At 43.3% G+C, this 12,641-nt stretch overlaps 1 protein-coding gene across 1 annotated transcript; it reads right to left on the bottom strand.

Annotated features, from left to right (window-relative positions):
• Positions 1-5: 5 nt before the first annotated feature.
• slc25a24 (solute carrier family 25 member 24) lies at positions 6-11,654 on the bottom strand. Its single transcript, XM_055861651.1, has 10 exons — positions 11,343-11,654; positions 9,916-10,042; positions 9,717-9,804; positions 8,788-8,899; positions 3,790-3,948; positions 3,313-3,465; positions 3,010-3,117; positions 2,652-2,819; positions 2,263-2,413; positions 6-851 (listed from the first exon to the last, which is right to left on the bottom strand). The coding sequence occupies exons 1-10, from the start codon at positions 11,520-11,522 to the stop codon at positions 670-672; spliced, it is 1,428 nt and encodes a 475-aa protein (XP_055717626.1). The 5' UTR covers positions 11,523-11,654; the 3' UTR covers positions 6-669.
• Positions 11,655-12,641: the final 987 nt, after the last annotated feature.

The raw sequence follows: 12,641 nt of genomic DNA, 5'->3' as shown, positions 1-12,641 counted from the left end.
GTATTAAAATATTGACTTGTTTTATTGTAAAACAGGAGTATTTAATTTAACAAAACTTTGGAAAAAAGGCAAGACGAATTGGATGGATGGACAGGCCCACAGGTCCCATGCAGAGATCTGAACAAATTACACAATAAGGCACATACTCCTTTTTCATGGAGCCAAGATGTGCAAAACAAAATTTGCATGACTTCTCCTTCCAACAAGACAGGAGTCATCTTCTATTTCACCCTAATTCTGCCAGAATATTTTTTCTTTTATTTCTCCAGTAACTTACCTTTTCTAGTGCGTTACGTAAAAATAATAACATTATCTAAGGTTTGTGCATCTCAGGTGAAACATGTAAAAAGACCTCTGTATCTTTCTTTGGTAATGGGGTATACTTGGGAAGCTTGGGTAAACTTGAAATACGTAAACCACTATAGTGTTTGACTAATGACCATTCAGACTGCCTTGGAAAGTTTGTGTGCGTGGTTGTAATAAAAAAGGTCCCAGGACAATGGACTAACACCCTAGCAACAACTAGATTAAGTCCAGGCTTTGGTGGAACAGGTAAACAGTATTTTTGCATTTCACATTTCGCAATTTACCCCAACAAATGTCACTGAAAATGTGGAGGGAAATGGTATCAAATAATCTAACTGACACACACTAATACAATACCACTTATCACTTAGAGATGCCCAGCCCAGTCCTCATGTACTCGTACACCACATAGCTGATACTGACAGCTGGGATGACTTTCATGAAGTTGGGCAGGATTCCACGATACAGTCCAAAGAATCCTTCTTTCTCCAAGATCTTTTTCACCAGAAGGTTCATGGTCACCTGCTCTGAGCCTTCGATGGATGCTGAGAGAAAAGGGAAAGACAGGGAGGAAATTAAGTTGGTATTACCATGGACTAATTTCAATCGATCAACACCATTTCCTCTATAGATTGTAAAGAGTAATTGCTAAAGTTATATAATTTGAAGACTTTGGTTTCGTGGATATAATTCAGTCAGTCATCTTGGCCATGATAATACATCGTGTTTGAGACCGGAGTGGGATTTGGTGTCTCTCTCACCGTGGTCTCAGAGCATTTTGTATTATTCTATACATAAATCCGAGACACTCAATTTAGTATGATATGTTTCGTATGGTATGTATTAATTTGTGGATGTCCAGCAAACATTTCGCATGATATGTTCCGAATTGCAATTTGTATGATATGTTCCGAATTTAAATTCGTACAATATGTTATGAATTCCAATTTCCTGTGGCTAACGTTAGCTAGGCTAGAGGTTAGGGTTAAGACGTCCGCACGCTTTCCAGCTGAAACAGTTTTTCAAGTTTTTCTGCATATATTTTCATTTTTTTTCTGCACCTTTTTTCATTGAGAAACACTGCACCAAACATCTTAGATGTAAAATTGCACAACTAAGATCTCCTCAGCAAAAACGTCAAAATTGATGACAGATTTCTTGAGTTATCTTAGATTAATTCTGACTATCTTAAAGAAGTGTATACTGGCTACGGCATCTCAAAATGGCCAAACAATACTATTGCCACTTTGTTCTCGTTTTTTTAAGCGACGGTCTTTTAAGAGAGTATGCGAGCACACTCGTTTGATTCACCTAGCCGACTTCTGGTAGCTATCAGCCGAACTGAAGCAGGCGGTCGCCTTTAGGGGTTAAGGTTAGTAGTTAGGGGGAGGTTAATGGTTTAGGGGAAGGGTTAGCTAACATGCTAAGTAGTTACAAGTATTTTTACTTGTAAGTTGCTAAAATGCTAAACATGTCCATGATGAGATTCAAACATTCAACCTATGGGTTGCTAGACGTTTGCCTTATAAACCCATCCATCCATCCATCCACCCCAACCAACCACCCTCCTTTTGTTTTTGTCTTAAGTAACCGTTGTCTTATGTAACCACACCATGGTGTGTCAGTGTCTGGATCGAATCCAGGAGCTGACAATGTAAAAATCAGTTGTTCTGCCCCTGAGCAAGGCAGTTAACCCACTGTTCCCTAGGCGCCGAAGACGTGGATATCGATTAAGGCAGTCCCCCGCACCTCTCTGATTCAGAGGGGTTGGGTTAAATGCGGAAGACACATTTCAGTTGAATGCATTCAGTTGTACAACTGGCTAGGTATCCCCCTTTACCTTACTATGTTACATATAGTCTATGAGACCAGTCTGTTTCAATATGTGACAGTGTTGTAAGACTTTGTACAGTCTCAGGTTTGGGTTTTGAGTGATCTCTGAGATAGGACGGTTACCTGCTGCCTGCATCCTGGTTCGGATCAGAGCCAGGGGATAACTGGCCAGCTGGCCACAGGTGCTGGAGATGGTACCACAGGCCAACAGCACCAGGATCCCAGGGTTGGCTGTGTCTTTGGCATAACGGGCCAGCCACGCATTCTTCAGACTCTGAGGTAAGAAGGGGTAGAGTAGAGCAGAGTCAGGAATCATGATTAAGCCAAGAGATCACAATCACCTACATTTAGTGGCAAAACTGGGTCAACATCATCAAAAGTTTTTCCTGTATAACCAACAACCAAAGAAGTACAACACAATACAGCACACATAGATCTGGGACCAGGCTACGCCAATGACCTGTCCAAAACCTAAAAAACAGTTTTATCCAGTTAGATATGTTTGGACACACCTCATACACTGCCAGGTCTATCCCAGCATATGGAATGATGCCCAGGATGTTTGGAACGTAGCCCTTATAGAAGGCCTTCACGCCCTCCTTCTTCAGGATCTTCTTGGCACAGTCGAACATTCCTGAGTACTGTCCAGTCTTCCTCAGCGTAAGCCTAGTTTTCATTACCTAAAATGACAAAGCAGAGAAACTTTAGCTGGTTATAAAACTACACAGAATATATTCTCTCTCTGCACTCCCCTCCTCTCTCCTTCCTGCTCATGTTAATCCCCATTTATGTATCTCCTCTACCCTTCCCTTCTCTCTACTCCCCTCCACTTCATTCCCATCCCATTCCCTTGCCCTCGCATCCTCTCACCTCCATGGGATAGATGGCTGTCTGAGCGGTGGCCCCGGCCAGTGATCCAGCAATGAACCTCTCGTGGGTCTGGACCTTCCCTCCCTCTGACGACAGCATCTTCTTATACTGCCAAGAGGAACAGAGCCAACAAAGTGAAACTGTGCTGATGGCCCAGAGACATACATACAGAGTTCAATTGCAGTAGACATAATGCTCGGTCTTGTGGCTACATGGTTAACCAGATAAGGAAAAAGTAACTCAAAATTGACCTGATCCACAGGTCTTAAAAACAACAAAGAGAGACGGTTGATTGTTTCTCACCTGTTCGTAGGCCATGAACTTGATGGCTGTCTCAGGGGCGATCTTCAGGACATTGGTCCCGTTGCCCCTCCACAGGGAGCTGACGCCCCCCTCCTTTATCATCTGCTTGAAGCCCCCCACCAGACTGATCTTATTGGTCTTGGAGCCGTGCACCTGAGAAAGAGAAATCACAGATAATCAGGGTTCGAATTACACAGTGACTCTTGGGGGTGCCAAACATCACTTGGTGGTGCCTGTTGTCGGTATCATTTGTTGGGGGGACATTGATATTTCAATTATTGTGGGGGCTCCCTGTAATTGGATCCCTGCAGGTAGGATCTCCCCATGTCATCCAAACATCACAACAAAGGTACATTAATTTGATATGGTCCTGACATTTACTGTATACTGCATCTAACTTTACCAAGAAGGACATACACAATACATTTCTTGGACATATGCTTAATAGAGTTAGGCATGTAGGCCCACAGTACATACCTGCATGAACACCTTCATCCTGTCCAGAGGGGCGGTGCCTGTACGAGAGACCGCCCCAGCCATGGCGCCGGCTGCCAGCTGTTTCCACCACACACCTGTTGTCTTCTCCTCCTCTGTGAACTCATCAGGGATGGTGAGGCTGTCCCCAATATCCAGAACCTATCACAATACACATGCATACTGTTAACGAATATAGCCAACATTTAGAAACACTGAGTTTGCCACAGTCTTAACACGCGTGTTCTTACGCACGAAAACACGCACCCCCAATCAATACAATTGATTTCCAGGTCGAATAAATAAGTAGTTAATTCGAACAAAAAGTTAAATAAATGACCAGTAGCCTAAACAAAATTGCAATTATACATTGCATAAAATGCATAAAACTATAGAAGCGCGTGGCGTGGACCAGGTTTAATTCTAGACCGACAACAACAACAGCACCTCCATACTAAACTAGATTCGGTCCATTTTGGTTCAAAGTGTGCTGAAATATTCTAGTAATGAATTAGAATGAAAATATAGGTGGGTCTGGGAGTAGTAAAGCACATTGTTCGGAAAAGCGCGAAAAAAAAGACCACATCGAAAGAGCGTCAAGCAGAACAAATGCTGATAACATTTGATTATGAATATTTTTATGAATGATGAAGCAATGGAGGCTCAATTGTGAGCAGCATCATCAAAATCATAAAGGTGACCAACATGTAATGGAGATGGGTCCTATTTGATAATATCTCACCAAGATCTTTAAGTCCCACTCACTAATTACATCTGTCCTTCACCAGATTCCTGAACCCCACAACTGCAGCACTGCACAGCAACAAACCCTTTCACCTCCCAAGACCTGTGACATTACATCAGAGGGGTATACTAGCACGATCAATGAATTAGTCAGCTAACTTTGATGAACAACCAGAAATAACTATAGATTTTTCGGTTCAGTAAAAACCTAAACTTGGATAAGTGATTTTGTTTGTTGAAACAATGAGAACATGCCCATTTCAAGCTTATCTTTAAAAAAAAAGTAAGTTCAAATTCAGAACATGTAGGAAAGTTAGCTAACTAACTCATTGACCCAGCTTTGTAGTATACCCCTCAGCACTGTCCAAACACCCTGACCAATTATAACCTCATGCCATCCTTGAACCTAATCCTACCGAACCCTTGATGTTTTACCTTGGCCTAATTCTCACTTTATGTAACATGGTGTGTCTATGTGTCTGTCTACATGGACACCACTGATGCCAATTACAGCGTATTAGCTCAAAAATGCAAAACACTCATTTAACAATATGGTACAATGGAAACAAATGTCCCATTTCAACAATTACATACCAGTATATTATTACAGTGGTACAATTGTGTTATCATGACATAGCAGATTGATCCAATTTTCAAGGACAAAAATGACCACCTTCAATGTAATGCAAATTCAATGCACCATTTTCAATACAACAATGAAAACAAAACTTAGAAGACAACTCTGGATGCAGTAATGAACATAATCAACAGATTCGCCACCAACAATATAAACAAACCAAACAATTTATGTCCATACTGACTTCCAGGTCCAATACGATCACCTCAGTGCTCAGTGTTGGTAAAGAAATATACCTTATCATGGACAAAACAAAGTATAAATTCAGTTTAAGTCCATTGTGACACCTGAGCTGATAGAGAACAGAGGAGTGATCTTATCGTAGAATTTGTAATTTAATAGGATCTCTATGGAACTTACCACCTCAATCTCCACCTCATAGATATTTCCATCATCCTCAAAATCAATATAGAACCACTTTTCTTTGGGATGCTGCAGCAGTGCCATGTCGCCCCAGCCCGAATCTGAGCCGTGATACTGATCCTGGTACTGGTCGGTCTGTCGATTCGGAGCCATGCAATAGCCAGTTGTATGTACTGGGCCAGCCAGTCAACGTCCCAGTGGCACTGTAGCCTACCGCCACCCCAATAACAACAAGATGGTCCTATCCCGCCCAGACTGACATCACATTGACTTCCTTACCCCCCACACCGTCCCAAGCCACTAACGAGCTAATCCCCTCCTAGGACAGCCTTAAATTAGCTTACCGTAGCCTAGTTTAGCTAAGTCATGCAGGTTTATTCAACCTCTATCTCTTGGGTGGATGAATTGGCAGAGGATCCAAAGCTCTCCAGGATCAGGGTTTGAGAGCACTGTTGTAGGACATGAGGATATCAAAATATTCAGCAATAAAAACTGCACCCCCAGGTTGCACTGCCACATGACCTGTCAGTTTGTTGACTGTTCCTTCCTCTACTGTGACTGGCTGGTTCCCTCCACATCACTGCCTGTCTTTCATTCAGGAGACAATCCTCCCCTCTACATGAGTGTATAAACAGAAGACAAAGCCTATTACTTCACCTCTATCTCTCCTCCTCTCCCTCCTGCCCTCCTTTGCCTGTTTCTTGACTGACTCTTGACTCCCTCTGATCCCATTGACATAGAGAGGAACCATGTCATTGCACAAGTCCTGGGACATCTCCAGAACCAGCAGGAAAGGAACTCTAATTCACAACTCTCCCCTCTACTGTCTGTCAAACTGTTGTGAAGGGCAGACAGGGTACCGCAGCATTGCACTGTCCTTATGTAACGACAGTTGAAGCATGTTACAAGTTGAGCTTGTATGCAAGGTGCAAAATTGTCACCACCAATCTTTTGATATCTGATTGTGATATAGTTGAGCTCATTTGTCACGTGCCGACTACAACAGGTGTAGACTTTACCGTGAAATGCTTTCTTACGAGCCCTTTCCCAGCAATGCAGTTAAAAAGTAAGTAAGTTAGCAAATAGAAATAGGAAAATTGTAACACAATAAATAATAATAACAAGGCTTTATACAAGGAGTACCGGTACCAAGTCAATGTGCCAGGGTATGAGGTAGTTGAGGTAATACGTACATGTAGGTAGGGGTAAAGGTGACTAGGTAATCAGGATACATAATAAACAGAGTAGCAGCAGCGTATTGGAAGAGTTTGAAAGTGTGTGTATGTGTGTGGCGTCACTATGCATGTGTGCATGTGTAGTGTGTGTGTTGGAGTGTCAGTGTAAGCATGTGTGACTGTGTGGGTAGAGTCCAGTGAGTGTCAGTGTAAGAGAGTCAGTGCAAATAGTCAAGGTAGCCATTTGATTAACTGTTCAGCAGTCTTTTGGCTTGGGGGTAGAAGCTGTTCAGGTGCCTTTTGGTCCCACACTTGGCGCTCCGGTACCGCTTGCCGTGCGGTAGCAAAGAGAACAGTCTATGGCTTGGGTGGCTGGGGCCTTTGACAGTTTTCCGGCTAGTATAGAGGTCCTGGATGGCAGGGAGCTCGGCCCCAATGATGTACTGGGCCATCCGCACCACCCTCTGTAGCATCTTGCGATCAAGGGCGGTGCAGTTGTCATACCAAGCGGTGATGCAGCCGGGTCAAGATGCCGCTGTAGAACTTTTTAAGGATCTGAGGGGCCATGCCAAATCTTTTCAACCTTCTGAAGGGGAAGAGGCACTTCACGATTGAGCTGGTGTGAGAAGACCATGTTAAGTCTTTAGTGATGTGGACACCGTGGAACTTGAAACTCTCGACCCGCTCTAGTACAGCCCTACCGATGTTTCCTGTAGTCCACGATCAGCTCCTTTGTCTTGCTAACGTTGAGGGAGAGGTTGTTGTCCTGGCACTACACTGCCAGGTCTCTGACCTCCTCCCTGTAGGACTACCACCTTTGTGTCGTCAGCAAACTTAATAATGGTGTTGGAGTTGTGCGTGGCCACACAGTCGTTGGTGAACAGGGAGTACAGGAGGGGACTAAGTACAAACCCCTGAGGGTCCCCCATGTTGAGGGTCAGCATGGCAGATGTGTTGTTCCCTACCCTCACCACCTGGAGGCGGCCCATCAGAAAGTTCAGGATCTAGTTGCAGAGGGATGTGTTCAGTCCCAGGGTCCCGAGCTTGGTAATGAGCTTGGAGGGGTTTATGGTGTTGAACACTGAGCTGTAGTCAACGAACAGCATTCTCACATAGGTATTCCTCTTGTCCAGGTGGGAGAGAGCAGTGTGGAGTGCAATAGAGATTGCGTCATCTGTGGATCTGTTGGGGCGGCATGCGAATTAGAGTGGGCCCAGGGTGTCTGGGTTGATGGTGTTGATGTGTGCCATGAACAGTCTTTCAAAGCATTTCATGGTTACAGTTGTGAGTGCTACGAGACGATAGTGGTTTAGGCAGGTTACCTTTGAGTTCTTGATGGTCTGCTTGAAACATGTTGGAATTACAGATTGGAACAAGGAGATGTTGAAAATGTCTGTGAAAACACTTGCCAGCTGGTCTGGGCATGCTCTGAGAATGCACCCTGGTATTCTGTCTGGCCCAGCGGCCTTGCGAGTGTTAACTGTTTAAAATTCGTACTCACATCGGCCATGGAGAGCAAGATCAAACAGTTGTCCGGGACAGGGCTCCCATGCCTGGCTCAGTGTTGTTTGCCTCGATGCGAGCATAGAAGGCATTCAAGCTCATCTGGAAGGTTTTCTTCACTGGGCAACTCACGGCTTAATTTCCCTTCGTAATAGTCTGCAAACCCTGACACATCCGAAGAGCCTCCGAGCCGGTGAAGTATAATTCTATCTGAATCCTATATATTGACCTTTTCCATGTTTGATGGCTCGTCGGAGGTCGTAGCTGGTTTTCTTGCAAGCGTCCATGTCCCGTTCCTTGAAAGCGGACCTACTGTTAACGCCGATGTATCAGGTTGTAGTGATGTGTAGGATAACTCAGCAAGTACACACTCCCAAACAGAGACAAACAAACTCAGTCACACAAACATACATGCTCTCTCACTCTCTCACTCTCTCACTCTCTCACTCTCTCTCTCTCTCTCTCTCTCTCTCTCTCACTCACTCACTCACTCACTCACTCACTCACTCACTCACTCACTCACTCACTCACTCACTCACTCACTCACTCACTCACTCACTCACTCACTCACTCACTCACCGTGGAGTGCTTCCAATAGCGGATAATGTCCTGCAGGTTGGTGGCTGTGTTGAAGAGGAAGTGTTCCCTCCATTCATTCCAGTCCACAGTCATGGTTCCATCCACATCAATGCTGCAGCACAGAAAGACAGAAGGGTGACACTGTCATTGAGTCTGTACAATGGGGAAAAATAACAATAATAGTGCAGCAAATAGAGGACATTCAAGTATTGGTGGTGTATTTTGGATTAACTCCAACAAAGTGTAAGGATTAACCTGGTTTAACTCCTGACAAGTTCATGGCTGCACTTCCGCTGAGAGCAGACAGCAGCGACAGTAATCAATAAGTAAATGAGATTACTGATCCATGCTGTACTTTACTGGAGACCTGCTCTCCCTGTCCATTTCTATATCTCTTCTATCTTGCTTCATACCTCTCTCTCCACTTATCTCTCCAGTATTTGTTAGACAAAAAGTGAGTCAGTCTATCTGAGTGCTTTGGTTATGGAAATGAACACTCTGTCGTGCCCTGTCCTGTAGTAACTCTTCCAACTCAACTAGAATCTATTTAAAGAATATAATATTCATGCTATCAACACAGCCTAGAAACTACACATCAATGTAATGGCTATTTCCTGGTTTTCATTCTAGGTGTTTATCATCCACCCTCATCCCCAGTCAGGGGCTGTATTAATGTTATCAGCTCCACTGCAGGAGAGCTTAGCTGGTCTAGAATGCAGCCATGCAGAGGTCCCCACCCATCACAAGCAGAGGATAGTGAAAGTGCCAGGCCCAACAAACATTTAATGACTGAGAACAACCACAGAGTGAGCTCAGATAACATGCTGGAGTTGATGTATTGTATCCTCAAAGTAAATATGTGCCCAATGTGGGCATACAGCTGATGCCGCCATGACACCAGACAGTGAGATATATGACTGAGGGCTTACGTCTGAAGGATCTTCTCTGCCTCTTCCTTGCTGATGTCCATCCCCAGGTCAGCAAGGGACTGCTTTATCTCCATGTAGTCAATGCGTCCTGTAGTAAAAAACAATGCCATGAGATAAAATATTGAATCATTTACATTGAATCAAATAATTGACTGTATTTTAAGTATTGATATATTGTAGTGGGGTTAGACTACTATACCGTCATTGTTTTTATCCAGGCTCTTGAACGTCAGCAGCAGTTTCTTCTCATGTTCCTTCAGGTACTTGGAAAACTCATTGATGTCAAGACCCTCGTCGTTGTCCTGGTCTCCAGATGAAACTATTTTCTGGGAATAATAAAACAAAAACACATTTACAATCCACCACCATTGTACATTTTCTTAGTGTAGACATTCCTAGCTTGAAATAATAATTGTAAAATCTCTCCAAAACCCTTACATGAAACACTTTCACTGGAGAGTGGCAGCTGGCTGTTCAACCTTTAGCTGGACTATTGTGCCACCTACTGTTTTCTTTATAGAGAACACTGAGGATTCATTGAATTTACAGGGATGCTGTACTGTAGACTGTATGACCAAATCAATGTAATGGGGTCAAAGTGCATTAGTGTGTTGCCTCACCCAGGGATGGGCTACCTGACTTTAAAATGATGCTTGTAGGCTATACAGGCACTGAGCAGATTATCTAATCTATATGTCAACTCAACTTCCATACAACAGAGGATAGGGCATCCATATCATTATAAGTATCAAGGATGAGCTGATGCTGACCTTCGTGAATGAATGTTTTAGGGTTAAGTTGCCTTTCACTTTCCTGTGCAAACAGATACATTAAAAGTCATAAGGCTGTGACTGGGAGAAAACTAAGGAATGCAGGAATGACATATTTTACCTTTAAAGGTGTGGTCTTATCCTTAGTCGCACCGCAACAATAAAACCTTGCCTTTCCTGTTTCAACTTTTGAAGCTACAGGCAAAATTATCTCTAATGATGCCCTATCCTTGCAGCTTTCAGATGGCACAGTAGGCTACCCGGTACTATATGACAGATCCAGGTGTTATCTATATGTATATGGAAATAAATATGGAAACGTTAAGATACTGAGTCTTATCAAGAACCAACATCCTCAGTCATATCTAGGGAAATTATGACATTGGATGCCCATGTGCATTGCTCTCTTTATGATATAAGATATGTGTAATATAGTAAATTGATTGTTTAACGGTAACCCGTTAAAGAGAGGTGAAGTACTGCAAGATATGCAGTACTTCACCTAAGCTACCTGCTGCCCCTAGTGGTTAGAGCATCTGTCGATGTGCCCTTGAGCAAGGCACTTAACACCAATTGCTCCTGTAAGTCGCTCTAGATAAGAGCGTCTGCACTTATTGACAAACAAATAATAGACTAGAATACATTTAATTTTGTATAGATTAGTAAGTAAAACCTATCCCTTGTCACTGGTTAAAATACCACATTTGCTTGGCATCTGTCAACACTATTTGCCCATGGGAGGGGCTACAACCTTCATCTTGTGAGGATCTATAACTTACTCTACACAATAATGTACTTTTGACACTAAAATAACACAATAGACAGTCTATCTGTTCACATGTAAAACGCTATTTACTTGCGCGTCTCCTTTCCCGAAAGCAATGCCCATAGCAGAGAGGCCCTCTTTGAGTTCTGCAACATCCACTTTCCCATCTTTGTTGGCATCTAATTTCTCAAATAATTCTTCATAAGTCTTCGGAGCGTCACTGGCACAATATGAATCTGTAAACACGAGTTTTCTTACGACTTGATACATTATTGCAGTTATCCAAAATTCAAAGGATATACTCGAAAAACTCGACAGGATAATGAATACAGGAGACCGCGGAGAAAAACTGGAAGATCAATTGCGTGCCACTGCCAACTGTGGTTTGGCCAGAGACGGAAGAGGAAGCGAGACATCTAACTCCCTCAATTTTTCTGGTTGCATTACTGTCAATGAGCCAAGCGGACCAGACCCAGCTGCTATCGCATTGATGTCAGGGGGAGAACCACCCCGTTAAGCAGACCGGAACTGACATTTTCTTTCAATGTTAAACGGCCTGAGTGATCCATCTTCATTCTTCCACCATCTTTGGTTTGAGTGTCAAGAGGACTTCCGCGATTTGCAGCCAAAAACGCCGTAAAACATGTGTCATAATTCAGTATCATTCACTGATCAACAATAATTTATGTTAACAACTATTTAACTACCTTCAGATAGAATAAATCCTGGTAGGGTAAACTGTCTGGAAAAAAAGTGTGGGTTTTGAGACCTCCTCTCATTTCATTTTGGATGGACACACCCTGTAAACAAGTAGCCTAGTCTATTCTATCAGTGTGTCTATCCCGAGCCTATACATCACTCCCTGCTGCTTTGTGCCCCTCTGGAAGCGTGTGGATTCCCCAGTAAAAGCCTACTGATATGCTGTTTTCTCGGCCATAGCCTATCATATCTTTGGTACAACAGAGATTTCAATAGGAAGGAAAGTTAGACAAATTAGTTTGGTTACAGTCTCTCCCCTCCTTATAAGCCCTCCTACTCCCCCATCACCACGTTTCTATTAGTCATCTGAATAGATTCTCTGCCCTGCCCAACTCTGACAGCTGAGTATGCAGTGTATGGTCTGTAAAGTATATGATCTCCCTGTAACTCACTGTCTGCTACATAATGTATTTATAACTTATATAACGAATCATCTCTGTCTCTCTCTCTCTCTCTCTGTGTGTGTGTGTGTGTGTGTGTGTGTGTGTGTGTGTGTGTGTGTGTGTGTGTGTGTGTGTGTGTGTGTGTGTGTGTGCGTTCGTGCGTGCGTGCGTGTGTAAGTACGCTCATTTGCCACAAGATGGTGACAAAGTACTGCTGCCTTTTCCATTCAGACTACACCGATACATT

This window comes from Salvelinus fontinalis, chromosome 14, assembly GCF_029448725.1.
Source record: "Salvelinus fontinalis isolate EN_2023a chromosome 14, ASM2944872v1, whole genome shotgun sequence".
Lineage (NCBI taxonomy): Eukaryota > Metazoa > Chordata > Actinopteri > Salmoniformes > Salmonidae > Salvelinus > Salvelinus fontinalis.
The sequence above is the reverse complement of the archived record's forward strand: the minus strand, read 5'-3'. Positions and strand labels throughout refer to the sequence as shown.

Excerpts from the sequence above, each read along its gene's own strand:
- slc25a24 (XM_055861651.1), bottom strand. The coding sequence starts at position 11,522 with ATGTATCAAGTCGTAAGAAAACTCGTGTTTACAGATTCATATTGTGCC. Across the intron at positions 9,805-9,915 it reads CCTGGATAAAAACAATGACG|GACGCATTGACTACATGGAG; the intron begins GTATAGTAGTCT and ends TTTTTACTACAG. Across the intron at positions 2,414-2,651 it reads TAGACCTGGCAGTGTATGAG|AGTCTGAAGAATGCGTGGCT; the intron begins GTGTGTCCAAAC and ends TTCTTACCTCAG.